Source organism: Callospermophilus lateralis, chromosome 15 (assembly GCF_048772815.1).
Source record: "Callospermophilus lateralis isolate mCalLat2 chromosome 15, mCalLat2.hap1, whole genome shotgun sequence".
Classification (NCBI taxonomy): Eukaryota; Metazoa; Chordata; class Mammalia; order Rodentia; family Sciuridae; genus Callospermophilus; species Callospermophilus lateralis.
This window is the reverse complement of record NC_135319.1, coordinates 21,337,010-21,354,745: the sequence shown is the minus strand read 5'-3', so window position 1 is coordinate 21,354,745 and position 17,736 is coordinate 21,337,010. Positions and strand designations below refer to the sequence as shown.

The 17,736-nt window shown below is 39.9% G+C and overlaps 1 protein-coding gene across 1 annotated transcript in view; it reads right to left on the bottom strand.

Annotated features, from left to right (window-relative positions):
- The window catches only part of Wdfy4 (WDFY family member 4), a 243,992-nt gene that overhangs the window by 182,317 nt on the left and 43,939 nt on the right, over nucleotides 1-17,736 (bottom strand). The window contains exon 12 of the mRNA XM_076834810.1: nucleotides 17,008-17,101. Coding sequence (XP_076690925.1) covers nucleotides 17,008-17,101 — 94 coding nt within the window. The remainder of the gene's footprint in view (nucleotides 1-17,007; nucleotides 17,102-17,736) is intronic.

The window sequence follows — 17,736 nt, the reverse complement described above, 5'->3', positions numbered from 1 at the left end:
CGGAAATACAAATCGAAACAACACTAAGATTTCATCTCACTTTAGTCAGAATGGCAATTATCAAGAACACAAACAATAATTGATGCTGGCAAGGATGTGAGGAGGGAAAATACACTCATACATTGTTGATGGGACTGCAAATTAGTGCAAAACACACTAGAGAGCAGTATGAAGATTCCTCAAAAAATGAGGAATGGAACCACCATATGATCCAGCTATCCCAGTTCTTGGTATTTATTCAAGAGAACTAAAATTCACATACAATAGTGATATAGCCACTTCAATGTTTATAGCAGCACCATTCACAATAGCCAAATTATGGAATCATCCCAGATGCCCATCAATAGATGAGTGGATCAATAAAATGTGGTACATATACACAATGGAGTTTTATTCAATCACAAAGAAGAATGATATAATGGCAATTGCCAGTAAATGGATGGAAATGTAGAAAATACCAAGTGAAATAAGCCAGATTCAGAAAATAGAGGGTCAAATGTTTTCTCTCATATGCACAAGCTAGAGCAAAATGAGGAAAAGAAGGTGGTGAAGGAGGGAATCATAATAAAATATCATAAAGACATAGGAAAAAATCAGTGGAGTAGAAAAAGGAGAACAAAGAGAGGAATGAAGAATTCTAGGAAGGAAAATATGAAATGGATTTAACAAAATTATGTTATGTACATATATAAATGTATCAAAGGGAATTTCATCTTTATGTATATGTAGAAAATGCCAATCAATTAAGTCTAAGTTATTAATTGTATGATTGAGCTCTATGGTTTCTTTATTCAACTTTTGTTTGGAAGATCTGTCCAGTGGTGAGAGAGGTGTGTTAAAATCTCCCATGATTATTGTGTTGTGGTCTATTAGACTCTTGAACTTGAGAAGAGTTTGTTTGATGAACATAGCTGCACCATTGTTTGAGGCATATATATTAATGATCGTCAAGTCTTGTTGGTGTATGGTTCCCTTGAGCAGTGTCCTTGTTTATCCCTTTTGATTAACTTTGGCTTGAAGTCTATTTTATTTGATACAAGTATGGACACCCCTGCTTGCTTCCGGGGTCCATATGAGTGATATGATTTTTCCCAACCTTTCACCTTCAGTCTGCATATGTCTTTTCCTATCAGATGTGTCTCCTGTAGGCAGCATATTGTTGGATCTTTTTTTTTAATCCATTCTACTAGCCTATGTCTTTTGATTGGTGCATTTAAGCCATTAACATTTAGGGTTACTATTGAGATGTGGTTTGTAGACTTAATTGATATATACAGAATATACCACCCAACATCAAGCGGATACACTTTCTTCTCAGCAGCACATGGATCCTTCTAAAAAATAGACCATATATTATGTCACAGGGCAAATCTTAGCAATTACAAAGGAGTTGAGATACTACCATGCATTTTATCTGATCATAATGGAATGAAATTGGAAATCAATAATAAAATGAGAAAGGAAAAATCCTACATCACATGGAGATTAAACAATATGCTATTGAATGAACAAAGGGTTACAGAAGATATCAAAGAGGAAATTAAAAAATTCTTAGAGGTAAACGAAAACTCAGACACAACATATCGAAATCTCTGGGACACTATCAAAGCAGTACTAAGAGGAAAATTCATTTCATGGAGTTCATTCCTTAAAAGAAAGAAAAGCCAACAAATAAACGACCTCACACTACACCTCGAAGCCTTAGAAAAAGAAGAACAAATCAGCAGCAAATACAGTAGAAGGCAAGAAATAATTAAAATTAGAGCTGAAATCAATGAAATCGAAACAAAAGAAACAATTGAAAAAATTGAGAAAACTAAAAGTTGGTTCTTTGAAAAAATAAATAAGATTGACAGACCACTAGCCATGCTAACAAAGAGAAGAAGAGAGAGAACCCAAATTACTAGCTTACGGGATGAAAAAGGCAACATCACAACAGACAATTCAGAAATACAGAAGATAATTAGAAATTATTTTGAAACCCTATACTCTAATAAAATAGAAGATAGTGAAGGCATCGATAAATTCCTTAAGACATATGAACTACCCAGATTGAGTCAGGAAGATATAAACAACCTAAACAGACCAATATCAAGTGAGGAAATAGAAGAAGCCATCAAAAGACTACCAACCAAGAAAAGCCCAGGACCGGATGGATATATAGCAGAGTTTTACAAGAACTTTAAAGAAGAACTAATACCAATACTCCACAATCTATTTCAGGAGATAGAAAAAGAGGGAGAACTTCCAAATTCATTCTATGAGGCCAATATCACCCTGATTCCCAAACCAGATAAGGACACCTCAAAGAAAGAAAACTACAGACCAATATCCCTAATGAATTTAGATGCAAAAATCCTCAATAAAATTCTGGCAAATCGTATACAAAAACATATCAAAAAGATCATGCACCACGATCAAGTAGGATTCATCCCTGGCATGCAAGGCTGGTTCAATATACGGAAATCAATAAACGTTATTCACCACATCAATAGACTTAAAGATAAGAACCATATGATCATCTCGATAGACGCAGAAAAAGCATTCGACAAAGTACAGCATCCCTTTATGTTCAAAACATTAGAAAAACTAGGGATAACAGGAACTTACCTCAAAATTGTAAAAGCTATATATGCAAAGCCTCAGGCTAGCATCATTCTAAATGGAAAAAAACTGAAGGCATTCCCTCTAAATTCTGGAACAAGACAGGGATGCCCTCTCTCACCACTTCTATTCAATATAGTTCTTGAAATACTGGCCAGAGCAATTAGACAGACAAAAGAAATTAAAGGCATTAAGATAGGAAAAGAAGAACTTAAATTATCACTATTTGCGGATGATATGATCCTATACCTAGAAGACACAAAAGGGTCTACAAAGAAACTACTAGAGCTAATAAATGAATTCAGCAAAGTGGCAGGATATAAAATCAACACGCATAAATCAAAGGCATTCCTGTATATCAGCGACAAATCTTTTGAACTGGAAATGAGGAAAACCACTCCATTCACAATATCCTCAAAAAAAAATAAAATACTTGGGAATCAACCTAACAAAAGAGGTGAAAGATTTATACAATGAAAACTACAGAACCCTAAAGAGAGAAATAGAAGAAGATCTTAGAAGATGGAAAAATATACCCTGTTCATGGATAGGCAGAACTAACATCATCAAAATGGCGATATTACCAAAGTTCTCTATAGGTTCAATGCAATGCCAATCAAAATCCCAACAGCATTTCTTGTGGAAATAGATAAAGCAATCATGAAATTCATATGGAAAAATAAAAGACCCAGAATAGCAAAAGCAATTCTAAGCAGGAAGTGTGAATCAGGAGGTGTAGTGATACCAGATTTCAAACTGTACTACAAAGCAATAGTAACAAAAACAGCATGGTACTGGTACCAAAACAGGCGGGTGGACCAATGGTATAGAATAGAGGACACAGAAACCAATCCACAAAATTACAATTATCTTATATTCGATAAAGGGGCTAAAAGCATGCAATGGAGGAAGGATAGCATCTTCAACAAATGGTGCTGGGAAAACTGGAAATCCATATGCAACAAAATGAAACTGAATCCCCTCCTCTCACCATGCACAAAAGTTAACTCAAAATGGATCAAGGACCTTGATATCAAATCAGAGACTATGCATCTAATAGAAGAAAAAGTTGGTTCCGCTCTACATATTGTGGGGTTGGGCTCCAAATTCCTTAAAAGGACACCCATAGCACAAGAGTTAATAACTAGAATCAACAAATGGGACTTACTTAAACTAAAAATTTTTTTCTCAGCAAGAGAAACAATAAGAGAGGTAAACAGGGAGCCTACATCATGGGAACAAATTTTTACTCCTCACACTTCAGATAGAGCCCTAATATCCAGAGTATACAAAGAACTCAAAAAATTAAACAATAAGAAAACAAATAACCCAATCAACAAATGGGCCAAAGACCTGAACAGACACTTCTCAGAGGAGGACATACAATAAATCAACAAGTACATGAAAAAATGCTCACCATCTCTAGCAGTCAGAGAAATGCAAATCAAAACCACCCTAAGATACCATCTCACTCCAGTAAGATTGGCAGCCATTATGAAGTCAAACAACAACAAGTGCTGGCGAGGATGCGGGGAAAAGGGTACACTTGTACATTGCTGGTGGGACTGCCAATTGGTGCGGCCAATATGGAAAGCAGTATGGAGATTCCTGGGAAAGCTGGGAATGGAACCACCATTTGTCCCAGCTATTGCCCTTCTTGGACTATTCCCTGAAGAACTTAAAAGAGCGTACTACAAGGATATTGCCACATGGATGTTCATAGCAGCACAATTCACAATAGCTAGACTGTGGAACCAACCCCGATGCCCCTCAATAGATGAATGGATAAAAAAAAAATGTGGCATTTATACACAATGGAGTACTACGCAGCACTAAGAAATGACAAAATCATGGAATTTGCAGGGAAATGGATGGCACTAGAGCAGATTATGCTAAGTGAAGCTAGCCAATCCCTAAAAAACAAATGCCAAATGTCTTCTTTGATATAATGAGAGCAACTAAGAACAGAGCAGGGAGGAAGAGCAGGAGGAAAAGATTAACATTAAACAGAGTCATGAGGTGGTAGGGAAAGGGAGAGAAAAGGGAAATTGCATGGAAATGGAAGGAGACCCTCATTGTTATACAAAATTACATATAAGAGGTTATGAGGGGAATGGGAAAAAAATAAGGAGAGAAATGAATTACAGTAAATGGGGTAGAGAGAGAAGATGGGAGGGGAAGGGAGGGCAGATAGTAGAGGATAGGAAAGGTAGCAGAATACAACAGTTACTATTATGGCATTATGTAAAAATGTAAAAATGTGGATGTGTAACCGATGTGATTCTGCAATCTTTGTAATGTTTTGAATAACCAATAAAAAAATTTAAAAAAATTTTAAAAAAAGAAAATGCCAATCAAAAATAAATGAATAAAGGAGTGAAAGGAAGATCAGTAGAGGAGGGTTAAAAGGTGGTAGGAAGAAGAAAGGAAAACCCAAATGCTAGGCATAATTATAATGCCCTAATTTTAAAAGATCAGAGGGGTCACAGCCCACCTCACATCCTCTCACCTGCTTCCAGACACTCAATGCCTGTACCTCTTACCTCAATCTAATGGCATTCAGCAATGTCTCTATTTCTAAGGTATATTTAATAACACTCCTGATTTAAAATTTAGAAGGGATAAAGTCACATGAGAATGAATTTTCAGATATACTTCCCTTCTGAACAGCATTTTGTTATTCTGAAGTATCACTATTTCATCAATGTTGCTGTTAGCCTGATCACATGGTTGACTAATGTCAAGGAAAGGTCTCATCACTTGGAGAAGATAATCTTTGTATTAGTCTGTTTTCTGCTACTGTAGTGAAATAATTGAGGCTGGGTAGTGCATTAACAAACAGGCTTATGTAGCTTATAATTCTGGAGTTTCAAGGGCAAGACAACTCTTTCCTAACAAACTCTCTTGAGAACCTACTAGGTCCCTATGGCACTCTCCTGTAACCCCAGTATCTTGAGAGGCTGAGGCAAAAAGATCCCAAGTTCAAGGCCAGTGACTTAGCAAGGCCCCAAGCAACTTAGTAAGACCCTGTCTCAAATTTTTAAAAAAGGGCTGGGGTCTGGGGATATGGTGTTGTGGCTAAGCAACCCTGGGTTCAATCCTTGGCATCGAAAGAAAGAAATTAAAAGAATGAAAGGAAGGGAGGGAGGGAGGGAGGGAGGGAGGGAGGGAGGGAGGGAGGGAGGAAGGAAGGAAGGAAGGAAGGAAGGAAGGAAGGAAGGAAAATAAAAGAAAATTCCATTAATTCCTTTCAAGGACAACACTCCCAATGATTTCCCACTAGGTTTCACCCTTGAAGGTCCCACCACATCTCAACACCACCATCCTGGAGACCAGACTTCTGGCATGTGAACCCTTGGAATACACTAACTGGGCCACCATAGCAGTCCTTTGTGAACCATTACACAGGTTCTCTGCACAGCCAGCCTGATCTATCAGAGACATGTAGGCAGCCCAACAAGGATCAGAAACTGAAGGTAGAAATGCCCACATTAATGTGCATTAAACAATTCTTTCACTTTTACTTTGAGGAGCTATTCTGTGTGGAAATCTACTAATTTCCTTGATTTCCTTCTCCAGAACTGCCTTCTGATGTTCTGTCTTTTCCTGCATCCACCGTAGCCTCTGCCTTTTTCCTCCACTGCCATTACAACAGACAAAGAACATCTGCCCTCTTGCTTTGAGCATTCTCTCTACCAGAACTGGGATTATTCCATTCCGTAACTGCACTCTTTTAATTTGGGGTGAGAGTTGGGGAGACAGTCTATATGGAGCAAGATGCAAAAATAACATCACAATGTATTATTAATAAGAATTAAACAGAAATGTCTATGAGCCCCAGTTTTTATTACTAGCACTTCACATATTGCTTTGGGGACTTTTTGTTTTGTTTTGCTTTGTTCTCCCCACCCACCCCGGCTTCCTTCATCAGAGCAGATATACTTACAATCTAAATATGCAAAAAAGAAAGAGAAAAAGTTTTCAAAAAGGAGAAATGCTGATCTTGTCTAATGATGCCACAAGTTTACTCCAAAGTTGCTCAATACCCCATAATGGAGAAGGGAAAATTGATCGTCCTCATTATCACTGCAGCTCTGTCAATACCAATATTGCCTTGTTTTGAATAAAATGTGCTGTTTTTTTTCAATGTTGGTTCCAGGAAAATGGGGTTTTAGTGAAAATATGAGCAGTAGCAGGAAACCAGTCTGGTTTCTCCCCCTACAAATGGATTGATTTTCCTAACGCATATTACTTCCAGTGCAGGAAAGGGGATGGTGGTTCAATTAGGACTCCGTGGTAAGAGTATGGGGTCACCCGGCTGGCCGGCAGACTGGACCTGCAAGGCAAATTATCACAGAGCAATTGTGGGGCAGCTTTCAGGAGTTTTCTGCTTTCTCTGCTTAACAGTCAAGATTTCAAGTTCATCCTATCCAGCTGTGGATATTTATTCTTCTTTCTCTCTCTCTCTTGACAATTTTCCTGCTCCAGATTAATATAGTCCTGGTATACAATTAAAGATGGGTCCTGGTGGAAAGGTGCCAATTTGAATGCAGTTTGTCCCCAAAGGGTTCATAGGTTGGAAGCTTTGTCCCAAGGGTAATAATGTGACAGGTAGGAACTTTAAGAGGTAGGGCCTAGTGACAGGTCTTTAGGTCATTGAGGATGATGCTCTCAGAAACCATTAACATATTTCTCATTGGAATCCAGTGTATCACCATACAATCTTTCCTTTTTACACTCAATCCCACTATGATATCATCTGCCACAAGATCCTCACCAAGGCTAAGCCAATTCTAGTATCAACACCTTGAACTTCCAGCTAAACAAGTCTCTTTCCATTATAAAGCATCCAGGATTAAGTATTTTGTTACAGTAACAGAAAATGGGATAATACAGATGAGTGTTTCCAAGGAGCCTAGGATATTATTCCAGGGAGCCACAGTGTATCTTGTGGACATTAACCATTCTGTCCTGACTTACAGATAAAACCACCACCCAGCATAGTGTTTCCCCTAGACACTGAAAGAAGTAGGAACTTAGTTGAATTACTTGGATTTGAATTAATTGCTTTCTCCAAATGGTTGAAATGTATTTTATTTGATGATTTTGGAAGAGCGTTGATATGTGTTATGTGCTTTACATTATCCAAGACTATAAACAAGATGCCAGGCATAAATAGGGCCTACAAAAAGTTATAGTGGTTTTTACCATCTCTTACTTAGAATTAGTTCCCTTTTTTACAGGCATAAATTTTTTCATTTTGCCACAGCCCCAGCAGCCTAATACCATCATTTGTGCTGCCCATGTGGCTTTATAGGCTTGGGAGGTTGTGCTTTCAGTTTGGATGTAAGAGAGAATTCAACTCCCATTGAGTCAGCAGAATCCATGTCTAAAGGGCCTAACTTCCCTGAAGAACTCGGACAGATTGATAACTATAACCAATGTGAGTGAGTGCCTGCTCCAAAACGTCTCCTTCATTTACATGTCTTATATATGTGTGATGGTCAGGGTTTCCTGGTAGCAGAAGCCTAGGATCTCGAAAATTTACAAAATGTTTATTTCTTCCCAACTGCATTTCTCTTCCTCCCCTTTTGTCTACCCAGTACTCCAGCCATAGTGACAATCAATGTGCTGACGATGGCATGCCCGTTTTGGCCAATACCCTGGGCTGGGAATATTTATTCCAAATCTATCCTTTTACTGAGCTTTTACTTATTACTCAAGTGACAATTCACATATCCTTCCATCCAAAAAAAAATGACTTTCCCAACCCTCACTATGTCAATATAATATTTCACCCAAGATAAATATCACACTACTGGTGTTTTTTTTCCCTCTCTCTCTTTTCTTTCTCTCTCTCCTTTCTTTCTTTCTCTCTTCCTCTTCTGCCTTTCCTTCTCTTCTTCCTCCAGCTTCACAGCATTGTGAGACAATGACCTTTCACATTTATTTCCCAGTTTTAGCTCTACCTCAAACACAATAGCTACCAGGATATTCTAGAACAGAGAGTGTTCCTAACCTAGAAGGCTGACAAGATAGTCAGAAAAAACATTTTGACTATTTGCTGTTGAAGAATAGTGGAGAGAGCTAGGCCAATAAGGAGGTGATCTTTCCGGAAAAGGGAATAGCACATGCAGAGGCCAAGGAGTGACAACGAGAGCAGCCTTTCAGGGAAAGTCTGAGGGTCTCTGGGCAGAACCACAGCATGAGGGCCTTTAGGTGCCATGCAAAGGAATTTGTCCTTCTTTCTGTCAGGTTCTGGCCCACCCCAGCTCCTGGGAGATATCCAAGACAGCGGCACAGAGCCCTGAATACCTCAACTTTCTGGTTCTGGAGGGCCAGACAGCCTGGAGACCCAGCATTGACCTTGCTCTTGTTTAGAGACCCACCACTTCTACTGTAGTTAACCTAAGAAACCGCCTACATTTCTGAGCCAGCCTCTAACAAATGACCCGGATCACAGGGCTACCCTCTGACGGTTGTACCCATTCAGTATAATGGTCTGAGCTGACACAAACCAGTGCCCCAACACCCATGTCAGGTTCTGAATCCTGGCTTGGAACTGTTTCCCCAGTAGGTCTTCCTCTGTGAACCGCCTTCCTACCAGGGCTATTTGCAGCCTGGTCCCGACTTCCTGGGAGTCCTCTGGGCTGATATAGCTGTACCCAAACTCAGTGCCTGACCACACAGCTGGACTGCAGCTTTAATCCAGGCTCAGCTACCTCCATAAAATGGACTTCATTATGTGATGTCCTCACCCCACTCAAGTTGATTATGACCTTACTCCTAAAGCACTGAGACTCTCACACGTGTTCTGCCTTACACACTTTGTGAATATGCTTCTAGACACAGGGGTAGGCCTGATTATCCCTGCTGAATTTTGACTTTATGAATTCTGATCCATTGCTCGAGCTGGCTGGGACCCTTCCCTTCCCCTTCTGCCATCTGGTAGGTAACTAACTCCTCCATGCAGTGCTATACTGGCTGTCATCTGAGTTTTGCTGAAGTCACTGATAAAGGCAGAAGAAGAAAGGATCCAAGTTCTTTGATTCACAAGTAGATGACATATTTTTCAATGTCAACTTTCTGTTATGAATTTATCAATAATCTGCCAGTTGGATTATAGCTAAAATGTATTAACTTGCATTTCATATTTTAGACACCTAGAACACAGACTATCAAACTAGAAGAGCAGGGGGAGGGGTATGGTGAAGCCTGCATCTGTCTGATGGACACACGCCTAGTACAGAGACTCTTCTAAGGACTTTACAATTATACACTCTATTACTCCTCTCAACAGGAAAACGTCATTATACCTGCTTTGTAGATGAAGACACTGAGACTTTAAGAGGTGAAATTAATATCTTAAGGTCATATGGCTAATGAGGAGAAGAACTGGTATCTCCAACCCAGGCCTTCCTCTAACGCTCATGATTTTAACAATGCACCCAAAATTCCTTATAAAAAGGGGGATTTAGTGCCTTATAAGTGTCATAAACTGATGGCCTTTAGAAGTGTTCAATTTGCTAGGTGTAGTTTGGGTTTTGCTTCTGTTTTGTTTCCCCTTTGTTAAATGTGACCAACTTGAGGCAGGGCAAATTTCCTCTCTTTAGCCACAGGCCTTACTTCTCCCTATTGTCACACTTGGTTTCATTTATGCATTTCCATTAGCTCTCTGGCCCTAAGACATCAATTCTGCAATCTGTGTGATCTAGCCACATTCGAGTCATTGAATTTGAGGTGCAAAGGAAGAGACCTATATAAATCATTTAAGAGAATAAAAAGAACTAGAAGCAGTGTCACCTGATAATTGGGCCAGAGCCCATTCTTTCCAACTATAATTCCTACTCCATGATTTCATATCCATTGCAACTTGATTTCAATCTTCTTCATCTCCATGCAAGAGTATGTCTATTTGCTTTATTTAAGAGGCTGCCCTGAGAAGTCATGTGGATTTTGACTAGAACCTGAAATTTTCTACTCAAGAATAATAGCAATATTTGGGGTATGAGACTCAGATGGAAAGAGCACATAAAATTGACACTTTGGGAATGTCTACTGTGTTATAACAAAGCAAGAATCCTACTCCACCAGGAGGAAATGACTCTTTTCAAATAGCCTGCCCTTATGCAATGCTATCCAGGGCTATTACCACTGTCAATATTTTAGTTATTTGAAGCCCATATGATTAGTTCAATGTGTTTGAAATAAAGTCTTATTCCAGAAAATGGAACCCTTTTCCAAATTTAGGCACAAATTAGTTGATGGATGTGTGAAACCCCATACTCTATCTCCTTTCTATTCCATCAGGCTGTGCAGGAAGTTTCCATGGCAACAGAATCTTTACAGCAGGCTTCAGGTCTCTGGAACACACCCAATAATGATGTAAGGTGCAGACTGAGGATAGACAATGGTCTCTTCAATGCCTAAGTCTGACCAGGTGGTTATTTTCCCATAACCTCCCATGACTACACCTGCCTACAGGAAAGTCAACCAGGCAGGTGGCAGGAAGTCCAGACCTCACATTAGGAACATACATCAACCACTTAGCAATGTTGTTAACTCTATCAGTTGCTGCAAGTTTTAAGTCTTCATCTGCAAAGTGGAAATACTGACATCCACTTTGCAAGGTTCTTATGAAGATTAAATGATAAAGTGCTCATAAAACTTTTGGCAACTAATCACTGTAGCTATGCCATGTAGCATGTGCTCCCAAGCTGTTGTGTATGTTCTGCTCCTCATCATAAGCACTCAAGCTTTGCTTCATGTAATTCTTCCAATAATACCATGAGGGTAATGATATTGTCATCCCCAAACTACACACAGGAAGTGAAGGATCCAAGTGGTTTAATAACCTTCTCATGGCTCTGAGGTTGTTAAGTGGCACAGCTGAGATTTGGCCATGCTTTTCTGTCTTCAGAGCCTGAAATTCCCGCTTAGATTGAGTGTTCAGTAAGTGCCCAAATGGTAGATGGTAACCCAAATACACTTCAAGTCTCTCAACTCAGCATTCAAGGCTCTTCACACACAGCTTCTACAACATTTTCAGACCACTCACTGCCTTCCAATCCACATGGTCTATCCTAGCTGAGTAAAATCCCAAACATGCATCTTCATTACTTCTCCCCATGAGTTGCTCGACCTGATGTAGATGGACATGCCTTTTCTTAAAGCCTTGTTCCAGTGTCTGTAAGATATCTATGGCTTTTCTTTTCCTGTGTTCATCAGGATATTGTCTTACTATCTTCTACTATCTTCTGACTACCCATCCAAAAACCCAGATTATGAATTCCAGGGACATTTATCTTTGAATCCCCAGGATTAGTAGGAGTTTCATAATTATTTGCAAAAGCAAATTCATCCCACCAAATCCATCCCATTGGTTATTCCAAGACAGGCAGAGCTCCACCTCTGCTAATCAGGATCTGGCTTCCTGCCCTCTAAGATATGGATGTCATGTACAAAAGTAAACATCTCTGCTGAAAAACTGATGGAAAGCCACAGCCCTGAAGGAAGTGAATGGTGCTTGAGACTGGTGAGAATTCCAGCCCATACCACATCCTTACTGCCACACTCTCATAGCTGCTGAACACAGAAAGATGCTAAAGTATTTTTCTTCCCAATTAGTTCTTTTTCTCTGGGGCCAAGTCAGCTCCAAGAGAACTGAGCTGGATTTCCTGTTTCCTCGTGCACGTAAAATTCCTACCTCCCAATTTTTAATATGAATGATTATGCCAAAAACAGAAAATCACCTGGATGATTTGTTTCCAAGGGCAGCTTTCAGTGCTAGAATTTTGAAGGGGAAATAAAAATCACTTCTGGGTTGTGCATGGAACAAATTTAATGTGGCCACTATTAAAACCACAACAGAAAAAACCATAAGGTTACTTAATTAGTGGTCTCTAAGATGACATATGCAACTTGGAAAACTATTCATTTCTCACCCAAAAAGGAGGAAGAACGTGTGAATAATGTAAAGAGGGCAGAGTGTAGAGGATGTTAGGAACCATCCAGCAGACCCAACAGGAGTTTAGCCGGAACTCACTTTCCATCCTTTTAGTAATACTGCCATCTACTGAGATTCCTTGTTACTTTTCATGCACTAAAATCTACAGAGGTTTGGGAAATCAGTTTTGTTTCAGTATTTTCTTTTGTGGTCTCATTTCTCATTTGATTTACTAATCTATTTGTTATTAGGAGGTGCCCTCCCCTTTCAGAAATTAATCACTATAATTTTCCAACTTTTAATAGCTGCTGATTTGGCATCTGCAGAAAATATCTGAGAAAATGCACCACTGCATTTCATTTGCATATTTGAGAGACAGTGTGGAAGAATCAGACTTTTCCTAAATTACTTACTGTGACCTGAATAGAGAAGAAGCATCACACCAAATGGAATTCTTATTTGCATACCTAATTTGTCCAATTACCATTATAGGAAGTGCAAAGAGCAGGAGGTCTTTCCCACGCAGTAGGAGTTTACCTGAAATCCAATGCTATAGTTTGGATACAAGGTGTCCCCAAAAAGCTCCTCTGTTAATGCAGGAATATTTAGAGATAAAATGATTGGATTATGAGAATTTTAACCTAATCAGTCCATCTTTGTTTGAAGGGACTGATTGGGTGGTAACAATAGACAGGAGGGGCATAGTCAGAGGTGGGTCACTAGGGGCTTTCCTGGAGGGGTGTATCTGCCCTACCATTCCTTCCCTCCTCTCTCTCTGCTTCCTAAGCAAAGAAATCTCATGACTTTCCTACCATCCTAAGTTCAGCTGCTTCATCCCTCCTGAGTCTTTTGCCCATGATGCTCCACCTCACCCTAGATTCAGAACAGTGAGCCTCCAGAATCATGAGCCCACTATAAACTTCTCCCCTAAGTTGATCTGGTCAGGTCTATTGGTCAGAGTGACACAAAAGTGACTAAAACATTGAGCCTCGACCACAAAGTTTCTATGCATGGAAGAGACAGCAGGACAGATCACTGTCCATCACTCAGTCAATTAATCAGTCATCACTGCAGTAGATTTTTGCATAATGCATCCATTGGTTTGACTACCAAGACCATCCAAACCACTGGCTTGGTCATTCTCAATGCCACAACATTGCATTGTATAAAATACAGCCAAGGCCAAAAAACCAAATTCTGAATGTTTTCTCTGGTATAAGGAGGTTGATTCATAGTGGGGTTGGGAGGGGGAGCATGAGAGGATTAGATGAACTCTAGGTAGGGAAAGGGTTAGGAGGGGAAGGGAAGGCACATGGAGGTAAAAAAAGATGGTGGAATGAGATGGACATCATTACCCTAAGTACATATATGAAGACACAAATGGTGTGAATGTACTTTGTATACAACCAGAGATATGAAAAATTGTGCTTTATATGTATAATATGAATTATAATGCATTCTGCTGTCATATACATAACCAATTAAAATACAAAATTTTAAAAAGAAGTATAAAATAAATAATATATATATATATATATATATATATATATATATATATATATATATATATATATATATATATCTCTCTCTCTCTAAGGAAGTCAGTTTGGGCCTGAGCTGAGTTTCAGATCTTTCCCTCCCAGCTGCATGACCTTAAGAAGTCACATAACTTCCCTGAGCCTCAAGAACCTGACTGTCAGGATTGATCTGGCTGATCTAGTTGGCTAGGCAAGTGTCCCTTTCCTCCCTTACCACTCCATGTGTGTCCCTCCTGAAGCTGTGCACTCCATCAAAGAGGGCACCTTCCTCAATCGAGGAGGACTGGTTTTCAGTCAAAGGTATGTGAGTAACTATGCTTCCCTGCTAGAACCTCCAAAGAAGTTCTCAAAGATGACTCCCAACAAGTCCCCCTCTCCCATATACATGTCACCTTTCACATCAGTATGGGAGATTTACATATCCTTACATTGAGTCTAAGCTGAGACTGTGACTTGCACTAACAGAATGCTGTGGAAGTCTTACAGGCCTAAGTCTTCAGAATGCCTAGAATTTCTGTTTTTGTGTCCTTGAGAGTACTACTACACTACTGTATGCCCTGCTAAGAGTTCACTTGGAGGGACACAGAGAATACTACATAGAAGAAATGTGGGATCCTACTGAAAGCTTGATCCAGCAGCCCCTTGCCATGTGAGTAAGCCTCTCTGAGATGCCAGCTCTATGAGTGATGGAGCCCCAGTCAGTCCCAAGTGGAACAGAGAATCATCCCTGCTGATCCACAGGATCATGAGAAATACAGTCATGTGTTGCTTAAAAACAGGGACACATTTTTGAGAAATTCACTGTTAGCTAATTTCATTGCCATGTGGACATCATACAGTTTACTTATACAAACCAAGGTGGCTGTGACATCACTAGGCAATATAATCTTATGGGGCAATATAATCTTAATCTTATGCTGAAGGGTCTCATGACTATAATGGCATGGTTATTGTTAACTTTTTATCGCAGCCCACTCCTTTTCTAGAAAACCTGTGAAATACATTTCATGTACATCCCTATTAATTGGTTTCATAACCTCTGTATCATCACACCCCAGCAGAGGAACTGAAACCAGAACAAGAAGTACAGTCAACAAGGGACACATAGATATGAAATCAGATTAGGCCCTTTTCTACTCCTGCACCAAATACAGATTTTCCTAAGTGGAAAACAGTACTAGTCCCTACACATTGAGATCTCTCCTCCTCTATTCCACTTTTCTCACTGATTTCAGAGGACTTGCAATACCCTTACTAGGCCACTGTCAATTTCAGGCTCTGATTAATAATGACCAGTAGTTGTCATTTCTTCCCAAAACATACTGACTCATATGTAACTACTGGGAAAAGCGAAGCCAGATCTCTCTTTGCATCCTAGAGGTAACACAGGCCTCTGAAAAACTGCCAAGAGGTAAGTCAGGTTTAATGCCAGGTTCAAGATTGGAAATCCTCAAAAGTCATTTAAACTATTTGAACCTGTATTTCCCTTCTGGTTAAAACGGAGTCAAGAATGTCCTCAACAAAACTGCTGTGAGGATTAAACAAAGGGTGAAAAGGTCTAGCACTGTGCCTGGGAAATGCTGACTCCCCCATTCCATTAATTCTTTTCAACTGCTGCTAATAAATGCAAAATGGTGTTTTTACCTCCTCAACTCTTCCAGTTTCTTTCCCAGAACTTTTAAGATATTTATTTTTTAAATCAAGAGTACTTTCTTCAGCTTCCATTTTGTTCTGTTGTTCCAGCATTCACACATGCTGGTTCGCCTCTCTGCAATGGGGCTGGTAGTTCTGTCAGGATAGAAACTTGAATCTCCTGTGACTCTTCACCTTCCCACAGCCCGCACTCCATTCATTTTGGAGGCTGATCTAATCTATGACTAGGTCTCTTAAGTCCCTTCTTCACCCCTTTTTACAGACAGCACCCAGATCCAGCTTCCATCATACATTACTACCTGCACTACAGACACAGCTTCTGTCTCCTCCCCACCCCTCCTCCCAGCCCAGTCCATTCTCCATCAAACAGCTATGGCCATATTTTTAATACAGAGATATTTAATATAGTGCCATTCTTCACTCATCTGAGAAAAGCTTCTTCTTATCCCGGGGATAAAACTGTACTTTGTCGGCAAGGCTGTAGCCTACCTCTGCCCACCCTATCTTCCACACTTTCAGCTCTCCATTCTATTCCTGCCCCCAAATGCCTGCAGAAGCTCCTTCCTGCCTAATTAAAGGCTACTCATCTTTCAGAGCTCTACATACATTACACCTTCTGAAAGATGGCTTCCCTGACTTCCATCCTTTCGTCCAAACTAGATTACATTAGGTCTGTGGCCCACCTCCATTCTGTAACTCTCTCAGCACCCTGGTTTCCCCCTTTGAATATCAATTATCACTATTTTGTAATTGTGTACTCATTTGTGAGTGCATTTATTTAGTCTATCTTCACTATCACCACTTCTATCCCCACCATAGATGCAACCTATGCCCTTCTAGTTAGGCCTACACATGCCACACAGAGCACAGGGCTGGTATCTCAGTCAGCATCCACAGGATGGTAAATACATAGAAGGGAAAGGATTTCTGGTCCCACCAGTGCCCAGTGCTATACTTAGCATCAGAGACTTGCCTCATAAACATTAGAATATTTTCAGTTATATTTTGCTTGCCTATTGTGTTTAGACGATCACTTTGCTAATAGGTGCAAGATGTTTTGAATCGCCTTGGAAGGTTGGGCACAAATGAGTTAGGTATCCAATACACACTGATATCTCCCTATAAGAGGCACCACCGAAAGATGGTTCTGATAATCAAGGGTACTGAGGATGAAGGAAAAAAGAAGAAAAGTAGTTTCATGCCAGAAGGAGTATAAAAGATCAGCCATGTGACAAAGACAAAATATTGGTGTTCTTCAATAGGTACCTGTGGGTGATCTTCATGGTACAAGCGAGGCAGCAGCTTCACCATGACGCACACCATCCCAGGGTGCATGATGACAGTATCACCTTCATCCATCCTGCAGAGAGGGGAAAGCAGGACATCAGATAAGAATGCACATAATCTCTTCTCCATTTTACAAAATATTGGGGATCTTTCTTTCTGAGCCAGACCATGACCCACATTCTCAATTTACCACTTAATTTCCTAAATGACCTTGAATGATCCATCTGAGCTAAATTCTTCCTAATAATATGATGCCCTTATACACTAAGCCACAGTGCCTGGCACAGGGTTCCATGCTCAATGGAAGTTGATTCCTGGCCTTCTTCATTTCTCTCCAAGTATGTGGGAAATTGAGAAGCTCTCACTTTATATTAAACACACACACACATACACACACACACACAAGCAAACATGCACATACACACATGGGCTTCTGGATTCCTTCATAATGGTGCAAGCACAGTTTGATGTGCCCTATCCCTGAAAGCAATTAAAATCCTGATAGAACTCATGGGCCATGTCTGTGAGTACACTGAAAAGTAAGTGGAGAATGAAGTAGAGGGTGATGAAGAAAGCATGACCTCTCGGTTGTATATTCACCTGTATACCCAAGTTTTGGAAGCTCACCATAACTAGAGATAAACCACCACTCAAGGCTGGCTATTGCACAAGGCAACTGAGGAGTACAAATCACCTTGCAAAGTCCTT